The following is a 19,441-nucleotide window of genomic DNA, read 5'->3' on the forward strand; positions in this document are numbered from 1 at the left end:
CTTGACTCGGTGGCAGGGACAATGCTTCGAGATTGAAGAATCCGTCTCGGCAGGAAGATAGAACCGGATCGGAATCCAGAGATCGGGGTGGTATTTGAACCCCTGTCTCAGCTCCCAGCAAAAAAAGAGCCTTTCCGAAAAGGCACCAAGGAAGTCAGAACAGGCCGAAGTGGCTTCTGATACGGCAGTCGTCTCCTTGGCAGAAACCTTGCTGTGACGTGCAGCCCTGCGCGTGGAACCGGTCCGGCGGGAAGGTGCCCGTAGAAACAGAGGAACAGGGGGTTTTCTGTATTCCAGGTCCCGGGACCGATTAAGAGCAGACTTCTTCCCCTTGCTCTCCGGTCTCGCGGTCACTCCCGGTCGAGATCCATCAAATACCTCCCGTCAGCTGTTGAAGGCAGCGGTTTCTCTGCGGGCACCTCATCAAGCCCACCAACATGTCGGGCGCCGCGGTCATGCCCCCCGATGAGAACCGGGGCCCCGAGATTCTCGCCGTCTGCGGGGCCCTGGTGGGACTCGCCCTCGTCGTCGTGTTGCTGCGAGTCTATGTGAGGGCAAGGATGGTTCGCCACCTTGGTCTCGACGACTACACCATCATCGCCGCCATGGTATGTACAACCAGCCAACTTGTTGACTTGCTCTCCCTTGTTACACGGAGAGTTGACATGGCCCCTAACTAACCCCATGACAAACAGCTGGTCATGTTTGTGGAAATGATGATAATAATTCCGCAAGTCGATCTCGGCGGTGGCCGCCATGTGCAATACATCAAGCCAGAAGAAAACGTCATCAAAGGGTTGCACCTCAACTTCGTCACCCAGCCCCTCTGCCTGATCGCACTCTGCCTGACAAAGGTCAGCGTCGGCTTCTTCTTGTTACGTCTTACACCCTCACCACGGTTCCGGTGGGTTGTCATTGGCACCATGATCTTCACCGTCCTTTCGGCAAGCGGGAACTTCTGTGAGTAGGCCCTGATGGTTATTGGAGGCAACGAGACTGACCAAAGCAGTGACCGTGTTCTTCCAATGCCGCCCCCTGGCCCTGATCTGGGACCCGTCGGTCGAAGGAACGTGCATCCCACCGTCCAATCTCAAATTCGCGGCCTTCTTCAACTCCAGCGTCGCCGTGCTCACCGATATCCTCTTCGCGCTTCTCCCGGTTCCAATTTTATGGAACGTACAAATGAATTGGAAGGTTAAATCAGCCGTGGCGGCCATTCTATCGCTGGGAATCTTCGCTGCCGTCGCCGCCATCGTCAAGATCACCTACCTCGGCGCCTACGGCCAACACGGCGATTTCCTTTGGGACAGCGCCGACATCACCATCTGGTATGCTGCCACTCCTCCCCCAACCCGGCCCCCACCCCCTCAAAAAACAAACAAGACACCACCCGCCTAACCACCCCCCTCCCACAGGACAACCATCGAAATCAACGTCGCCATCATCGCCGCCTCCATCCCCTGCCTCAAGCCCCTCTTCAAGACACTCCTCGACGGCACCTCGGCCCGATACTACGGCTCGTCCAAATACAAGCGCTACGCCCACCACCCCGACGACGACAACATCACCCCCCAACACCACCACCCCATCAGCAGCAGCAAAGCCACCAAATCCACCAGCACCGCCCGCTCCGCCGGCCGCGCCTCGCGGCGCCTCTCCGTCGCCATCCTCGGCAGCCGGACCGCGGTGGGCCCCGAGTTCGAGATGTACGGCTCCGGCGGCGGCGCGAACAGTAGCAGCGCTGTGGGAGTGGGGACGACGGCGTCGGCGAGTGGGAAGTTCTCGACCGAGATCAAGTCGACCGGGTCGGAGGAGAGTATCCTGCCGCAGGCCGGCGACGATGATGATCGGGGGTGGGTGGATGGTGGTGGTAGTGGAGCTGGGGCTGGGGCTGGGGCGGGGGGTGGGGGGATTACTGAAAGACGACTACGGTCGGTGGTGGAGGTATGATGAAGAGGGGGAGGAAGGCGGAGGCGAGGAGGTCGGGGGTTTGGAGGGGCTAGGTATCTAGGGAGGAAGGGAGGGGGTTTGTGATGGGGGGTTGATGATTTGATGATGGGATGTTGGGGGGGTTTTGTATGGCCTCTTCCTGGGAGGGTGCTGCGCCATACGTTTGCTTGTCAGGCTGCTTTTTCTTTGGCTGCGTGAGACGCAGAGAAAGAGGGCGTATCTCGGGGGACCTGGGAAACGGCTCGACCAATGTTTAGGGAGGGTGAACTGGCGGGTATGAAAATTGCCCGGGCGTTGTGCGTTACAGCTTCGTTGTACCGTGTGTAGACGGGTATTTTGGAATTGTTAGATATGATTAATTAGCCTCGCGGCTGGATGGGCAGTAATGTTGAGTATGCGACCGGAGCATCTCTCAGGCGGTATCGTGACTAAGAGCTTCAAGGTGCACGGCCACTAGCGTTTTGTACCTTGGGTGAGAGATACGAAAACACAGTCAGCTCTTGGTCAGACTACCCAAGTTTGACAACTCGGTGACGACATGGAGATCTCATCGCTCATCGCCCACCGTCCACCCGATATGCCAATGTTCCGACCGATTCCTAGCAAGAGTGTTACGGTAAGGTCTGTCGGGCCTCTAGGGCAGTATACGGCGGTGACGGGCGCAGTATTTGAGCACCAGCTTGCTAATCCGGAACCTCAACATGGACATGTCTAAATGTAGATGTGGATTGGGATTAGCCTTGGCTCGCACTGCGCCCTCGCGGCGTTCATGTCGGGACTTACGGTCATAAACAAATCCGCTCTGGATCAAGTCGTCCTCAATCTTCTTCCGATCGCCCTTCTCCTCTATGCCCTTGTTAGTTATGGATGGAAGAATGAGCTAGGGCCGTTGTTGAGATCCGTACCGACGTATCCCGCGCCGTAAATCGCTTGTTTGACCTCACCATCGAGCAAGTTTCGATCTGCGCATATGTTAATGACTCTCTGGGTGTATTCGCAAGCTTTTCCAGCCTCGGCACAAGTGATCTTACCCGCGGCAGGAAGCTGAGTAAATATCATGCTCAGTACCTCGTCAAGGTGCTTGCCTGCCAACACAGTATCAGCCGTATGTTTTTTTGATCCCGCAGAAGATTATTACATAGGTATCTACCGTAGCCGGAATCGTGAATCATGGCCATCACTTTGGCGACCAACGGGTTGTCATCTGTCTCAGCGTTAGGTACCTAATTAGCAGTCCATGCAATTATTTACGGTAGGCGCTTCACACTGCATGCCTCCTAATTGCGTGTACTTACATGTGTACCCGATCCTTGTGATTGTCACGAATATGTCAACAGGTGGAGCCTGGGGGCGTGGACACCCCGAGCCAGTCGTCCCGAGGACGAATCAGGGAAGGCTGGGGTGTGCTCAGTGTGATCAGGGAAACGGGGAACAAAGGGAAACCAAGCACACTGAGCATAGAAGCCATACAGCCAATCAGAACACAGGAAGGACTAAAAGTGATCAGTGTGATCAGTGACGCCAAACTCCGGAGGAGACTGAGCACACTGAGCACATAGGACTTAGATAGGTATATAGTCACTCGTTCTGGAGAGCTCTGAGAGTTCTCCAGTTAGCAATCACAACTACAGTTCGCTACAAGCTCGGAAACCTACTGTTGAGACAAGCCTTTGTTGTGCACCTTTTGGTTGCACCGAACCCTAAGCACCCTTGAGAGATTACCTTCAACCGAAGCTGAACCCTAACAGGACAGGGTCCTGAAGTAGGTTCGTCACATGAGGCCGCACTTCGTCTCGCACGTCGCAAAGGTAAAGTGCGTGCAGTATATGCCACACACAGAAACTACAGCGCCGAATGGTTGTCTACTCGTCGAGTTTGCCTGATACCGCTTTTCTTGTTAACCTGTCAGAGCATATTGGGATTTGGAATGGGGGGTGGATGCGGTGTAAATTGATGTGATTAATATCACGACCTCGACCATGTTTCTCTGTTTGGGTACTTCAATCTGCCCTTCAAGCGAGCCCCGCCAGCTCGCGGCCTAGGCGCGCAACTAAAGCATAATATGCCAAGCATTGTACCAAACGCCGGGCGGAAGCTAATGAGGGATTCGGTTCCTTTGTGGCGCCCGTCGGCAATGTTCTGGATGATTTCCTCCTCAACGTTGCAGTCCAGGGAAACCTACAACCGTGTTGCTTCTCCGAGACTGGAAGTGATGGGTTTACACTCAAAGAAAGGTACGAGGCAAAGGGGTCACATCGATCCTTGCTTTATCCTCTCCTTGGCACGAGTATGGTAACCACGTTCTAAACTTCAAGTTAAACTCATGGTCAAGAACCAAATGACGATAATGACGGTAGGGGGGAAAAGAAGAGCATGGAAATCATATACAAATATAATAATATGTAAGCCAGAAGCCAAGCTATATACCTGCAAGGTAGTGCCAGTGTGGTGGGAACTATGTACAGGAATAGAACCACATGGCCAAAGAGTGAACATGAGCCAGATTTCCAACTGAGCAGTGTCCAAGATATCATCATCAAGAAGAGTACTGAGCAACATAGCCAACCTCCATCATGGCACCATACCCGCCCTGCGTGTTTCCGTTGGGGTAACCAGGCTACACACCACACGTCAGCACATCTCACACGACCAACCAAGGAGGAAGCCACATCACATCTACTCACCCAGTTCCCGCCCACCGCAACATTCAGAATAAAAAACAGCGGCTTGGCCGTCAGGCTCTCCCACACGCCCTGGTCGTTGAGCTGGTCGCCGCGGACCTGGTGGAACTGGCGGTCGTTCATGAACCAGGTGATGGACTGGGCGCGCCAGTCGCCCGAGGTGCGGTCCCACACGATGCGCCAGCGCTGCCAGTCCTGGTTGGGGATGGCCACCGACGCGCCGCGCCCGTTGGGCTCGTTGCACACGCCGCCGGGGTAGACTAGTACAACAGTTGTTAGTCACATGTCGTTGGTGATGCTAGGAGAATGGTGGGTCCCAGGGGTGAGACCAACCGTGGCAGTGGATGGTGCCGTAGCCGTTCAGCTGGCCGTTGACCGTCTCTAGGATGTCCAGCTCGCCGCAGCCGGGCCAGGCGGTGCCGGAGCGGATGGAGTCACCCAGCAGCCAGAAGGCGGGCCAGATGCCCTGCTTGGTGTCGATGTTGTTGCCGCCGAAGCGGATCTGGGCCTCGGCCATGGTGCGCTTGCCCGCCTGTGGCGTGAAGGTGTACTTGGACTCGAGGCGGCCCGAGGTCCAGTCGGAGCCGTCCTGCCAGGGCACGACCTGCAGCGTGTAACCGCCGCTGGTCTGGACGTTGCGTGCGTTGCGCCGGTACGTCTGCAGCTCGTTGTTGACACCAATGTTGCCGTCGATGATGTTCCAGTTGTTCTCGTTCGGCAGCCCATTGCTGGGTCCCGCGAAGCTGTCGGCCCAGACGAGCCGGTAGCCATCGTAGCCTGGTGCGTCCCAGGCTGAGACGCTGGTCCCGAGGATGGACAGCAACGAGATGTAAGAGGCGAAACGCATGTTTGCAAACGGTAAGGAGTGGTAAAAGGGGTTGAAAAATAAGGGTGATGTAATATATACAAGGAATGGTTATTGAAGTGAACTTCTCCAGGAATGTGGTGAAAGGAATGTCTCGGATCGGTACCTAAGGAGCGACGATACAGAGTAGGGACTCAGGGATGGAAGGAGGCAGTCTGAGACTGTTTATATGCTCTTTGTGAATCCATACAAGACGAAAGTGCTCAGGTGGAATGCCCAGAGATGCCCGGAAATGAGCAGGGGTTGAGGGAGGTGGGCAATGAGGGACGAAGCACATGGTCCTGATGGTAGTCCGATACCCCGATACCCACCCCAAGAAGAAGTGTGCGGGGGGCGGCCGAGGCCAATGGAACCTGCCCAGTTGGTGCCGCCTGATGTGCCCAACACTGCATATTTCCAATGGTAAAGTGACAGCCTTTTTCTACGTGGTGGGTTTGGGTTGCGGGCAAGGGGTGGACGGAGGCTTGTCAGGAGGCAAAATGGGTCATTCGTTGAAGGAGCGGTGGAGGGGTTCAAGATCCAAGCGGCTTCAAAAGTTCAAAGCATCTCATCTGCCCAGGTTCATGCGGCCCAGCCCGGTGTTAAGGCTACTTGGGGCGAGATGAGTTGAGCCTCAAGGACTTGGGCGTCGACCAATAGTACGCCGGAGTGCAGGACAAAAAGGGCGGCCGGCAACGACGAGACCAATGGCTGCTGTGCTGTGGTGGCAAACAAACCGCAAATCCGAGCCGCCCTTTTCCAAGCGTGCAAGCCTAGAATTTTGACGTTTTGTCGACCGAAGGTTTGGACGCTGCATTGAAGGCCAAGGCCGCTCGGGGAGAAGCGACAACAACGTCCATCTCGTCCGTGTGGGTGACCCTTTTCCCCGGGTTCGGGGTAGCATCGGGGCGTGCTTCTGCCGCTGTAGCGTGCGTGAAACAGCTGCCTAGCAGCAGTATCGCCGAGATGGTAGGGTGGTCTTGCAGTGTAAAATCGGGGCATCGGTGTGTAACGTTGTCTCTGTCGACGTTGGGCATTGACTCTTGATCTTGATCATGTTGTAGGGAGTGCGCGTGCTCACAGGTGCTGCGAGGTCCGTCTGGTCTTACCTGTGACTTTTTTTTTTTTTTTTTTTGCTCAGTGACTGGGAAGAGAAAAGCGTGATGTGGGGCTCGTGGCATGACGGATTCTATCAAGGTTCCAGATGCGCCAGTTCAAACAAGGGAGGCAGGCGTGTCCCGAGGACAGGTTGATGTGGAAGGGCCCAGGGAGGTTATTGGTGGACGACAAGATGGTTCAGGGGCCACATGCGCCACCTGCCCCTTCCCTAATGAAACGGAACTTTCGATTCGCCAACTCCCGTTCGGCAAGGTCAAGCGCGATCGAAGAGGGGAGATCCGAGCAGCCAACCCCGGATCAGCCATTTTGACCCCACTTTGCTCTCGTGCCCCACGTGTGAGTATCATCTGGCAGTGTCGGCCTGTCGGGCAATGCCGAAATGTGGGAGGGCGGCTGCCTGACAATTGCAGACCCCTTTGTCAAGTGCCACCGAGCTTCCAGTTTGCACTTGAATTGAACCCTTCTGGTAGCAATCGCTGCAACCTCAGTCACCGGGCCCCTTTTTATCGGCCCGACAAGCTGCTCCGGCGCGTTTGAGAATTTCGAACGATACTACAACGCGCGTTGCTTTCAACTTCTTCAGGTCTTTTAAGTCACCTTCTACGTTTTTGGCCTTCCGCATTGATATCTCGCCAAGTCGGCCAGCTCGGTTCCCCTCATCCACACCTTTGATCTCGTTCATCCAATGTTGCAACTACCTAGCCAAAATTCTCACCGATTTTATCTCGAATGAGCCATTTATGTCTTTTATCTACTGTCCTGGGGATGAACGCTAGACCAAAGACTCCTTTTTTCCCTCAGGTAGCGCTAGCCTTTTTTTGTTGCAGTGCTTAGTACGGCCTGATCCCAGGCATGGAGGGTACCTATCATCAGCCTTCAGCATGATGCTGACGGTAAACCGCACTCCTTTTTTATCGCCGCATGTGCCGGTTACGTTGTTATTAACTCATAGAATTCCCAACTCATACGTATCCTCTTCATGGACAGAGCTCTAAGCTGGACATCACATGTGCTTTGTTTGGCATGTACCGAAACGCTCAAGAGTGGTGTGTCCAGGACATGCCCGTCAACCAGGGGTTGGTTACATCGGTTGGCGTTAAGCGCCGAGTTTTCTTCCGGTTTGGTGTGGTGATAGAGAGAGACTAGATATCTGTTACGTACAATCTCGCGTTGTTTTTCTGCAATAGTCTTCTTACACCACAAACTTCCGCATAGTTAACCACGTTCAGCAAAGGTTGAAAGATACCGGAAGACTTGCGAACGTGGAGCATGCTAAGGGGGTTCCCGAGTGCACCAGAACTCATGGCACCTCGACGACCTGCTTCAGTCAAGTGCCCAGATGCTCAAAAGCCGGTATTGAAAAGGGGACTATTGTACCGGATATGGAACTCCTACCCAATGGCAAAAGTATAGTCATTACTTTGTAGGTTTCAATTCTTTCGGTGTCTCATATCAACCGTCGAAGTGACGGGGGTGTGTGGTGGTGTGGCCGCGGGGAAACAGTCCTTGACGGTGGTAAGAAGGGATTTCCGCAGAGCTGCCCAGGGGTCGAAGATGGGCCAATGCCAGGCAATGAAAACGGATTAATCCATGAACCCCCTTGCAGCAGGCGTCCCGGCAATAGTGATGCCACCCAACAAAGGACCAGGCCCAGACATACGATGGGGTCCCCAAGCTGTAAGGGGAGCCATCGGCGAGGACTCAAGATTGATTCAGGTTTCCCCATAAATCCTGGCGCGCAATCTTATTTCCCCCCTCGACTAACTTTATCTTTTTGCTATTATTACCGAGGGTCTGTCGACAGCACGATCCTTTAATAGGGCTTCGGGGGTACAAAATGACTATAGTTTTCGTCAGAACAGCGACGGCAATAGCTGTCTCGAATCCTTCATGAAATCATACATCGAGGAGTCCCCAAAACAAAGGCAAAGAATGCTGCCGCCTGCTCTATTCGCCATGATGCCTTACGTGTTGGTCCACAAAGGTTAGGATGGGCTCGATATATGTGTCCCAGCCTGGGACTTGAGGTCCCTACACCACTTGGTTAGTATACATTTCCAAGCTTGGCCGGAACACAGGATATGGACCCCCTTACCGTGTACTTGACGTCAAAGACATGCGGTTCGCCCTCTTCATATGACTCTACCACGGGCACGTTCGCCTTCTTAAGTAGCGCCGCCATTGCATAACTCTGCTCGACTGGCACATCAGCGTCCCCTGTTCCATGGAGGAATGCCGTCGGCGGGTACAACTCGGGCCCCTTCATGCCTTGCTCGACTCGCTGCTGCAGGACTCGGTACGGCGATACGGAGCACACAAATGCCATCAACTCGCTTTCGTTGGGGAAGTCATCCTCGTGCATGATACCGACGCGCAGTCCCTCGGCCGAGTAGGCCGGCGAGTGTAGCGCGTACAGCTCGGCCTGCTTCAGCACCCTGTCCGTGCAGTGGAAAGCGTTCTCCCAGAGCTTGCTGATCTCGGTCTTTGAGACGGCCTGAAACTCATCCCATGAGCACGGAAGGGCGTCTGTTAAAGCATTGGCTTGGTCGCGATCCCGTAGCAACTTGTTAAGTTCCACCTCTGAGAACTTTCCGTTCCACGGCTCTTGGGTCGTTCGAGTAGGCCGGAGCTCGGGTGGGCCAAAATGTGGAAACTGGAGGAAGTCGACGAGGCCATACACATTGACGATTGCCTTTGGACGCGGATTGGAAAGCTGGAGGGCCATCGAGGTAACGAGGTGGCCACCGGCCGACTCTCCGATGAGGACGTACCGGTTGACGTCGACCTTGTCCGCACCTAGGATGAAGGGGAGATTGGCACGACACCAAGATACCGCTTCTAGGCAGTCGGCGACCTGTTCGTCAATCCTTGCTTGAGGGGCGAGACGGTAGTTGTGGGACACGAAGTGATATCCTCGCCGCCGGAAGCCTGGGACCATCCATGGCAGCGGCGCAAAATCTAGCCGGAATAGTTAGTTTGTGGGAGAAGAGGGTGCCGAGGAGAAGAAAACGTACGGAAGCCGCCGATCCATCCGCCGCCGTGAGTCCTATTACACAGTCAGTCATAACCCATCACTAACTAAGGCAGGGGACGGTGCTAGCAGAAATCACAAAGAAGGAGACGCACGCATTCTAATAGGACTCTAAATGTGCGACTATGGTTGTCGACGTGCATGCCTTCTTTAGAGCCCGTGAAGGAAAGTCTAGGACTGTAACACCTACCAGATAACAACTGGGGCGGGCTCGTCGAGAGTGGTTTCAACGGGCCAGACCCGCACACCAAGTTCGACACCACTAGCCGACTTGAAGGTGTGGTCGCTAAAGCCTGGTAGTGTTGCCAGAGGGACGGAGGCCATTATGAGTCTGGTTGATATGTTTCTTCCCTATTAGTTCCCGACACAAGTGAGAATCGTGTAAAGATCTGGGAGAAGTTTTGGGTCGCTGAGAGGTTGGTGCAGTGCGGGGATGGCATGGAGGATTCACCCGTGGAGGATTCAACCAAGCGAACTAACGTTACCTAATGAGGTTAAACCAAAATAACTATGTAAGGTACGTATTCCAAGCTAATGCAAAAGTCTTGCGTTTGCTAGTGCAGCTTGGGAATTCTTCTTTACTGGAAGCCCCGAGCCTCGAGACAGCACAGGCCTGATGGTACTCCGTGGGATCTGGGGAGCTTGAGTTCGCAGTCCGCCGCAGATAGTAACGAGCCGTGATGGAAACCAAGGATCAGCCAAGTAACGCTTGTTTTGTTATGAAAGAGTGGCAAGGACATGACGTCCACGGAAATGCATAGGACCAGACCTGCTACCATGACTACCTCATCGTTGGCTCGCCCCGATGTAACATCTTGCAGGTGATTCAGAAGGTACGCCCCAGCCTCCTACATCTCAAGGGTCAGAGTGTAGTTGCTGGCTGTTGTATGGACTGGCTCCTGTGTAACAACTATTTAGCATGTTGCCTCTTTCAAGGCACCCAAAAGGCCAGTTTCTGGGAGCAACCGTGCAAGTGATTGAGCTACATAGGTGCCTTTCATGCTTATAGGAGACATCCCTGATTTCGACCTCTTCGGCTTCTTTCAGACCAATTCAACCGCTTTAAGTCTGAATGTGTCTCGCACCGCGGCCATCTAATTCCAGGATCTCAGAATAACATGTAGTTAGTAGAAAAAAGCAAAGGCAGATGGTTTCCGCTCTTACATTGAAGCGTACCAGCCACGGCGTCAGCCCGCACTCCAAAGCTGTTGACGAGGGAGGAGGCGCTTGGGAACAGCTTGTCACTGGATGAGAGATAGATGCGCTATAATTGGGCGGCAGTGGTTCCCGAATTTGTACTGTGGATATAAACGTGCGGGGGTTGATGCCCGACGGCGGTGCCTCGTGCAACGTGAACTGGATGCTGCGGTGGTCGCTTCTGCCGACGGAACAATACAACTTCAGGTTATCAGGGAATCCACAACTGGGGCCATTTTGTATGCCACGATGACCAACAACCTCAACCGGCAGCCGTCAGACTCAGACGCCCTTGATCAAAGCGATGATAAAGACAGCATCCTTGATACCTACCTTGTTGGCATCGGACTCGCTCAATGGGTGCCCGAAATCCATTCTGCTATTGCCCAAGGGGCTCAAGACGTACTTTCCATCATGACGCAACCACGGTCGGTCGATGAAATACGCGAAGCATCCCGCAAGATGCGACACTCCCCAGCAAGCACCATCCAGGTGACAGGCATCATGTGGTACCTCACCTATCTTAGCATCGAACGCGGCCAGACCTTTGTGACGGGCGCGTACCTGTGCCGCGATCCAGAAGGCCGGTTAGCAGCCTACTTCAACGGCATTGGAACACCACGCATCAGCAGCCATTTGAAGAGACACACCTCACCAGGATGCACAGCCGGTATCGATCTTCGTATCCCCGCGGGCAAATCCAATATTGCGGAACGGCCGCCTCCCCTTCCTCATGGCCACTGCCACATCCTCTCCATTGCAATCGTGAACGACAAACGGCGAGGAAAGTGTCTGTATCTCAAACCCGAGCGCTACGGCGTCCATGGAATTCGCAACCTGGCGCACCACGCTATCATGTATAGCAAGTCACTGAAGCGCAAGCACACCTTTGGCGGGAACGAAGTCCCTGGAATGCGTAAGGAGCGTATCCCGGATGACTTCGTGGTGGCCTTCGCTGAGGCGGCTGCTTCGCTTGAAGGCGGGTCGGATGCTATTGCTGAGGTTGGTCGTCGGGGTAAGGGCGAGGGGATCGGCGGGATGTATGAGTTTCTGACGAGGACGCTGGGTGATGCAAGCGTGGTGCTGCCTGAGGGGTCTGAGAAGCGCATGCGGCATCTTCTAGGGCGGCTTGAGTCTGAGTACGATTTTGTTGATCTACGGTTTGGGAATGAGGTTGTCATCGACCTTCCGGTTGAGATCAACAGGACACTCCCGGAAGCACCGGGGGTTGTTGGTCCGTCACCATTGCTGCGGTGGGCTTCGAGTGCCGCGTGATAGGAGGTGTAGTAAACAATCGGTAGCTTGATGTTTCTTGTGACAGAATAACTCACGGTGTAAAGCTTCACGAGAAAAGGCAAGCCGAAAGAAGGAGAAGGAAAACCAGGTAGTTATCCATAATCCATTTCTAGTCACTATGTAGACCGCTACAGGGACCAGCCCAGCGGTTTACACGGCGGTGAAAACTCAAAATGACAAAAAGACCGTTCTTGTCGGCTCCTCGGCGAGTGCTGGCTGCATGTGTCCATTTGGTGTATCCAGCCTACAATACGGGTCAAGTTTCAAACTTATTGCATTGCTGTGAATCGATACCTCGGGGCAAATCTAGCGGTTTATGCCGTCCTATGGACATGACGCAGCTGTACATGCTCTCAATCTTCTACGAGTCCATTCATGTTGGTACCTGCCCAAAGCAGCCCCTTCGTAAATTTCCTCGATCCACTACAATGCTACCCCCACATACACCCTTCTCCATGAATCTCGATTTGGCAATACCCCCGTGGATTCGGGCAACGTTTTCCATGGTCCCTTCGCTGATAGTAACGACCGAAGGATATCAGCAACGCCAGTAGAGTTTGCCAATGCGCTCGCCGAGCTCACCAAAATGTTTTGCTACGTTTAATCACATAACAGGCTTGTACATGTCTAGTACGGTACCCTGGTATTTTCTTTGCTTGGAGGACATGTAAATCCTTCGGCAGACGGCGCGGTATAACCGTAAAACTTACAAGGTTACCGAAAGACCGGCCGAATGCTACCTCAAACAGCTTACTTACCATGGAAATTGTGAGGGAGGATTCTCCGCACCTTTATCCGTACCAATCGTCAGTAGGTGGCGTCTTGCCTTGCACGAGGGGGGATCGCCAAGATGGAATCGAGCTTCGGCACATGCCGCACGCGGTGGGATTATCCTGGCCATTTGCGGTCGCTTCGTGCTGCAAGGTTCCTCGCGAACGGTTACACGAACTAACCGACATGGTACCGAGCGAACCCAGAAGCCGGGGTGAAGGCAGAGTATAAGTTGGAGGCTTACCACATGTTGGTTCTACCTCCGAAGCCATCTTATTCCACTGCCTTAGTATCGACAACATGCCCAGTTGGTCTATCTCGCTCCTAGGCGCCGGCCTTTGCTGGCTGGTGTCTATGACAAATGCCTTGCCGGCTCACCATCACAGTTCTGCACCGGTAGTTGCGGTCAAGAATGGTTCATACGCCGGCATACACTCGGCCGAGTACAACCAGGACTTCTTCCTCGGCATCCCATATGCCCGGGTATGTACAGCAGTTTCTCCTTCCATGTTACGGCCGTAGATAGACTGACTCAATGGTACCCCTGACAACAGGTAGCGCCTCGGTTCACCGTCTCGCAGCATCTAAACTCATCGTGGGAGGGTGTCCGGAATGCCACCGTATATCCGCGGCATTGCGTCGGCTACGGCGGCGACCAAATTGGCTACGAGGTCTCGGAGGATTGCTTGTACCTAAACGTTGTCCGACCGGCCGGTATCTCAGACACTGCTGACCTTCCGGTGGCTGTCTGGATCCACGGTGGCGGTTTGGTGAGTTCACTCAATCACTCCACAAATTCCGGGGTTGTCCTCCGTTTCTAACTACTGTGGTGTCTCTACTTTTTCACAGGTTATGGGCGGCTCAGCAGACAGGCGCTACAACCTCTCCTTCATCGTGGAAAATAGCGTAGAGCAAGGCACCCCCATCATCGGCGTCAGCCTCAACTACCGCCTGTCCGCCTTCGGCTTCCCCATGGGCGAGGAGGTCCTCGCCGCGGGCGTGACCAACCTAGGCTTCAGGGACCAGCGACTGGCGCTGCAGTGGGTGCAGGAAAACATCGCCGCCTTTGGCGGCGCCCCCGACAAGGTGACCATCTGGGGCGAGAGCTCCGGGGCGGAGAGTGTCAGCGCGCAGACGCTGGCCTACGGCGGGCGCGACGACGGCCTGTTCCGCGGCGTCATCGGCCAGTCCGGATACGGGGGCTTCCTCGTGCGCTACCCGGGCGGTCTGAACGCCAGCGCCGCCATGCAGGACACGTACAACACGCTCGTGCGCAACACCAACTGCGCCCACACGGCCGGCACCCCGGCCTCCCTCGATTGCCTGCGCGCCCTGCCGCTGGAGGACATGCACGCGGCGCTGAACACCACGGAATCCAACCCGGTGTGGTCGCCGGTGCTGGACGGTGACTTCGTGGCCGACTATCCCTCCAAGCAGTTGAGTGAAGGTCGTTTTCCCAAGGTGCCGGTGCTGATCGGCTGCAACTCGGAGGAGGGAGCGTCGTTCGGCACGGGACTGGGCCCGAACGGTGGCGGCATCAACACGGACGAGGAAATGCGGCAGGCGGTCATGGTTCGTGTGAGTCCTGAGGTGGAGAAGACGGCCGGCAAGACGGTCAAGCAGGTGGTGGATGAGTTGATGTTTTTGTACCCGAATATCCAAGCCGTCGGTACCCCAGGCCTTGATAAGTGGCCTGTTATCCAGCCCGGTGACGAGGTAGCCCTAAGGATGGGCCTACAGTACCGCCGTTCCGCCGCCCTATTTGGGGATTTGTAAGTTGCCCACAAGAGAAGTAACGAGGGCAAGTGATTACTGACAATCGGAATTTGTAGCATGATGCAACACTCCCGACGGCGTGCGAGTCTTGCCTTTGAGAAGCAGGGGATTCCCGCCTGGAACTATCGTTTCGACGTCACGCTTCCCAGCATACCCGGCTACATCGGAGCCACTCATTTCCAGGAAGTTGCCTTTGTGTTCGACAATACCCGCGGCGAGGGCTATGGAAAAAACCCCTTTGCCAACAACACCGAGTCTCTCGTCGCGCTGGCCAAGACCATGTCGACCGGGTGGATCAACTTTATCACGGGCCAGGACCCCAATGGCGCCGAGGGTTTGAGTCTTCCAGGCAACGTGTCCTGGCCGGCGTATAATGTCAACGTTGGTGGCGGAGTTGGCCAGAATGTGGTCTGGTCGGACAAGGGCAGCTATGTTGAAGTTGACGACTGGCGCGTTGAAGGGATCAACTATTTCATTGAAAACAGTTTGGCGGTGTTTGGCATGTAAGCAGTGGTAAACCACGTACATAAGAATCGGGCATGAAGAACGTTGAATAAAACGAAGGACAACACCACACAGTACATATCACATATTAATACCACGAAAAAAAACTGAAACAAGGAGAGATACCTTGGTTTGATGGCAGCAACAGAACTCTCTACGGTTCATCGACCTCCATAGCCTCCTCTGTTATGACACCCATAGCTGATATCTCTCTATATTCATCGGAGTTCTACACCACATTAGCGTCAGCGACATGAATTTGACACGGCATGACGCCCGTTATGCGTCTTACCCACCTCAGCGGCATACAGGCCAGTGATGACGGTGCCCTGAGCGGCTGTGACTTTCGTGTCGACGCTGCGCCTTTTGTGTTTGATATTAAGGATGCGGCACGAGCGGCCGCGGTTTGTGTAAAGCTACAAGGAAGTGAGCGACCGCGATGGATATTCGTGGGGCGGAGACGGCGTAGAGGGCAACTCACTTTGCACCGACCCATGTATTCTTCAAGATCCGACCGAGGCATACTTGTCTCGGGGGTAGGATAATAATAGCGCATCGAGACCGTCTCAATGCGCTCGCCGCCCGGCCCATCGATGGAGAAATTGGTGGTCTCCTCGTATTCCTCCTCGAGCTTCAAGCGGCCAAAGGATCGATGCTCCCGAGGGACTTCTATGTCAAAGTAAAAGTGAATGCGAAGTATGCCAACGGAGGATACCGCTGAAAGCCCGGTGAGGTGTTGTAGGTACCTTCCGCCCGGTCTTCCAAAATGACCCCAGTGCAAGGGTTTGAATCCAACTGTGTAATTTGTTTCGCGGGAGGAAAGATTGCTCGTTTAAGCAGAGGTGTTGTGGAGGAATGGTCGGATACCATATGGCTGAGTCTCTCAGTCCGCCGCGATGCGGTGGTGGCGGAGGAGAAGGATCGGTTGGTGAGGGAGGCGAATGAGAGCTTTGTGTACGTATACCTGGTACCTATAGTTCGCCTCGAGGGACGCTGCTGGGTGGTACTGTGTACCTTAGATGGAGCCAAGGGGGGAAAGGTCAAAGGTATCCCGAGGGCTGTAAAGATATCTGATAGCCGAGATAGTACGACAACAGCCGGGGATATTCGGATGCGACGAGCGCGACGTGGGGATTGCGGCGCTAGTTGCAAGCATCGAGAACCGCCGCTGTCAATTATGCGTGCCGGGTTTCCGACGCCGCGTCGCGCCCTTGGCTTGCCGTCTCGCCAAGGAGCTACGCGAGAATCAGGATCAGAATGCAGGTGCAAAATACAACATCATAAATACCTTGAACAGCCCCCTCCTCCAGAAAGGAGCCCGGGTATGACTGCGGTCAAGTCAACACATTTCATCATGCACACTCTCCAGGTTGCAGCGGCGATCGCTCCTCTCCTTGGACTCGGGGCAGCATCGTCTCGGTATTCAACTCCAAACGCGACGCGCTCCGTCAACTTCAAGCCGTTCGGCAACGACGACACGGAATGGACATGGAGTACGTACCTAAACAGCCGTCCAGTCATTCATTCCCATCCAGTCCTCTAGCGAAGGCTTTGGAGACTCCGAACTAACCAACCCTTCCCTGGTACCAGGCGTCAACGTAACCGACACCCGCACCGACCCAAACGTACACTATGTGCGGATCGACTACGACTTCAGCTGGCCCGGCGGCGGCTCGCTCGATTCCACCCCCGGCGCCGCCAAAAACCCCAACGGCACCTTCTGCGTCGCGGCCCCCATCTCGTGGGGCACGGCCAAGAACATCACCGATAAGTACACGGACGCCAACACCCACTCCACCGACTGCACGCCCGTGCTAGGGTCGGCCTACGTCGACGCCATCCTGACCGCCTCGGCGGAAAACGACGACGGGACCGGATTGGGGTGTTTCCACCGGTCGTGGTCAAAGTACCCGGAGTGCGCCAACACGTTCGGCATCGCCGAGTACGCGCCCTACGACAAGCAAGGGCTGGAGCTGGAGACGAACAGCTTGATGCCGAGGTACCTCAGGAGTGGGGGGGTTTATCACAGTTTTACGGAGAGCGGGCTTCTCCCTGATACCAACTCGCCCGGGTTGTATGAGAGTGCGGTGAATATGCTACAAGTTATACTGCTGAGGCCGCCGGCGGCGGGGCCGGGTGAGGGGTTTTCACCTGCCCTTCACTGCATGCGGGTGAATACGAAGGAGGGGGTGAATGTTGGTTCTGGCTCCGAGGATGGTAACAGCGGGGCCAGCCGTGGTGTCGCTGCAGGTGGTCTTTGGGCGGTGATGGGGAGCTTGGCCGTTGCGCTTCTGTGAGACTCTGAGTTTCCAATCCGCGTGGAACTCGGAAACTCAGAAGTCTTCATGAGTGAACAGGTGTTGAATAAGGTATAGGAAAACTGGATACCCATGGTCGTATGTACTGGTGACGGTCTCAATTGTCTCTTTTAGAGTCGGAACGTTGCGAGCTGTGGTCCAGTTCAGGAGACCTATGCCTAAGGTACAATGAAATCGACAAGCTCGGGGCCTAGATTCGTTTAGAGAACCCTAATCACAGGGCGGGTTTTCAAGCACAGTTTAACTAAATTATTTAGATAAATCGATCGCTAACCAAAATTCATTCTCAACTAGGACGTTGGCGTGCTTACCTTTGGGCAAGCCAGAAGTATCGATAAAAGGGGTAAAGAGATTCCCCGTACCCACCATTACCGTCGTTCTGGGTTTGATTCCCCCGATATTGATGACAATCAACATCTACAAGCCGGAGTGACCTTGTGAATTCGATAAATCAACCAAGTTCCCTCGCACAAAGTCCAAATGCAAAATATCGCGGCATCTTTCAGACTCGCGTCAAAATCCTTCAACCATGTTCAATTATCCCATCCAACAACAATAAAACCCTAGCAACATTGGCCCTGGCCTCGGACAGCATCCCGAGTGAGGGACCTCGTCAGCCAGTTAATCCATAACAGGGGTGAAGACAAAAGAAGCAGAGATCGTTGCCCAGACACCCCGCCGGCGAACAGGAAACCCGGGGCCCCCTCCGTCCGCGATGTGACCCTGGCACCGACGAAATGTGAATTCCACCAACCAGCGATGTCAAACTCCAAAGCTCTCGTCTCCCCAGGGTAAACCTCCGATGCCCTCACGATTTCGGGTGGCATGCGGCTCAGAATCAAATACTCCGTCGTTACCAATTGTTGGTGGAAAACAAACGCCACCCAGTGGTGCGGATGAATCCCCAATTTACACGGGTATGCACATGGACCCCATGGTAGGATCGACAATATCGTGGGAGCGGTTCTCGGCTTAACAATCAACACGGTCAGGACTAATTAACTATTTAAAGGGCGGATAAATTAGTCCATTTGTCGTTCCCGGGTTACCTTCACCATCCCTCTCGGCGTCCTCACTCATCGCCAACATGCTCCAATCCCTTGTTCTTGCCCTCTCGCTCACCACCGTGGCCTCCGCGGCGGCCCTCGAGGCCCGCGCCGCCCGCACCTCTCCACCAGCCGGATGCCTCGCCGTCGGCAGCTCCGCCACCTACAAGACGGTCCAATCCGCCGTCAACGCGCTTAGCACGTCCTCCACCACAGCGCAGTGCATCTTCATCTACAAGGGCACGTACAAAGAACAAGTCTACATCCCGCAGCTCAAGTCCGCCCTCACCCTGTACGGCGAGACCCCGGACGCCGGCAGCTTCGCGGCCAACACGGTGACCATCACGCAGAGCAAGAGCCAGGACGACTCGTCCAACAACGACCTCACGGCCACCCTGCGCGCCCACACCACCAACCTGCGCGTCTACAACCTCAACCTTATCAACACCCGCGGCAAGGGCTCCCAGGCGCTGGCCGTCAGCGCCCAGAAGGACCGGCAGGGCTTCTATGCCTGCCAGTTCAGGGGCTTTCAGGACACCGTGCTGGCTAACGAGGGCGCGCAGGTGTATGCAAAGAGCTACATTGAGGGTGCGACCGATTTTATCTTTGGTCAGCGTGGGCGGGCGTGGTTTGATGGCTCCGATATCCGCGTGCTGGCGGCGTCGGTGGGCTATGTCACGGCGAGTGGTCGGGATTCCGCGAGCAGTTCGTCGTATTATGTGATTAACAAGTCGGCGATTTCGGCCAAGGCGGGAGATAACGTGCCCGGTGGTGCATATTATTTGGGTCGGCCGTGGCGGAACTATGCGCGGGTGGCGGTCCAGCAGACGAGCTTGTCCGGGGTGATCAATGGGGCTGGGTGGAAGATCTGGAATGATGGTGACCCGAGGACGGATGGGGTTGAGTTT

At 55.0% G+C, this 19,441-nt stretch overlaps 7 protein-coding genes across 7 annotated transcripts in view; 5 read left to right on the forward strand and 2 right to left on the reverse strand.

Moving 5' to 3' along the window:
- Window positions 1–437: 437 nt before the first annotated feature.
- Window positions 438–1,950, forward strand: CHGG_04042 (uncharacterized protein; the record flags this gene model as incomplete). Its single annotated transcript, XM_001223255.1, has 4 exons — window positions 438–608; window positions 696–960; window positions 1,205–1,328; window positions 1,416–1,950. 4 exons carry the CDS (start codon window positions 438–440, stop codon window positions 1,948–1,950), a joined length of 1,095 nt encoding a protein of 364 aa, XP_001223256.1.
- A 2,536-nt stretch (window positions 1,951–4,486) lies between these two features.
- On the reverse strand, window positions 4,487–5,478 carry CHGG_04043 (uncharacterized protein; the record flags this gene model as incomplete). The annotated part of the gene is made up of 3 exons (XM_001223256.1): window positions 4,487–4,567; window positions 4,635–4,891; window positions 4,965–5,478. 3 exons carry the CDS (start codon window positions 5,476–5,478, stop codon window positions 4,487–4,489), a joined length of 852 nt encoding a protein of 283 aa, XP_001223257.1.
- Window positions 5,479–8,541: 3,063 nt separating this feature from the next.
- CHGG_04044 (uncharacterized protein) lies at window positions 8,542–9,949 on the reverse strand (the record flags this gene model as incomplete). Its single annotated transcript, XM_001223257.1, has 4 exons — window positions 8,542–8,625; window positions 8,690–9,552; window positions 9,609–9,640; window positions 9,816–9,949. The coding sequence occupies 4 exons, from the start codon at window positions 9,947–9,949 to the stop codon at window positions 8,542–8,544; spliced, it is 1,113 nt and encodes a 370-aa protein (XP_001223258.1).
- A 1,122-nt stretch (window positions 9,950–11,071) lies between these two features.
- Window positions 11,072–12,097, forward strand: CHGG_04045 (uncharacterized protein; the record flags this gene model as incomplete). The annotated part of the gene is made up of 1 exon (XM_001223258.1): window positions 11,072–12,097. The coding sequence occupies one exon, from the start codon at window positions 11,072–11,074 to the stop codon at window positions 12,095–12,097; it is 1,026 nt and encodes a 341-aa protein (XP_001223259.1).
- Window positions 12,098–13,189: 1,092 nt separating this feature from the next.
- On the forward strand, window positions 13,190–15,172 carry CHGG_04046 (uncharacterized protein; the record flags this gene model as incomplete). The annotated part of the gene is made up of 4 exons (XM_001223259.1): window positions 13,190–13,372; window positions 13,444–13,659; window positions 13,739–14,661; window positions 14,722–15,172. 4 exons carry the CDS (start codon window positions 13,190–13,192, stop codon window positions 15,170–15,172), a joined length of 1,773 nt encoding a protein of 590 aa, XP_001223260.1.
- Window positions 15,173–16,039: 867 nt separating this feature from the next.
- On the forward strand, window positions 16,040–17,928 carry CHGG_04047 (uncharacterized protein; the record flags this gene model as incomplete). The annotated part of the gene is made up of 5 exons (XM_001223260.1): window positions 16,040–16,097; window positions 16,189–16,491; window positions 16,679–17,462; window positions 17,602–17,650; window positions 17,782–17,928. The coding sequence occupies 5 exons, from the start codon at window positions 16,040–16,042 to the stop codon at window positions 17,926–17,928; spliced, it is 1,341 nt and encodes a 446-aa protein (XP_001223261.1).
- Window positions 17,929–18,574: 646 nt separating this feature from the next.
- CHGG_04048 (uncharacterized protein) overlaps window positions 18,575–19,441 on the forward strand; it is a gene marked incomplete at both ends in the record, with an annotated part of 2,323 nt that continues 1,456 nt past the window's right edge. Inside the window, one exon of the mRNA XM_001223261.1 lies at window positions 18,575–19,412. Within this exon, the coding sequence (XP_001223262.1) occupies window positions 18,575–19,412 (838 nt within the window). The remainder of the gene's footprint in view (window positions 19,413–19,441) is intronic.

Source organism: Chaetomium globosum, genomic scaffold, assembly GCF_000143365.1.
Source record: "Chaetomium globosum CBS 148.51 scaffold_4 genomic scaffold, whole genome shotgun sequence".
Taxonomy (NCBI): Eukaryota; Fungi; Ascomycota; class Sordariomycetes; order Sordariales; family Chaetomiaceae; genus Chaetomium; species Chaetomium globosum.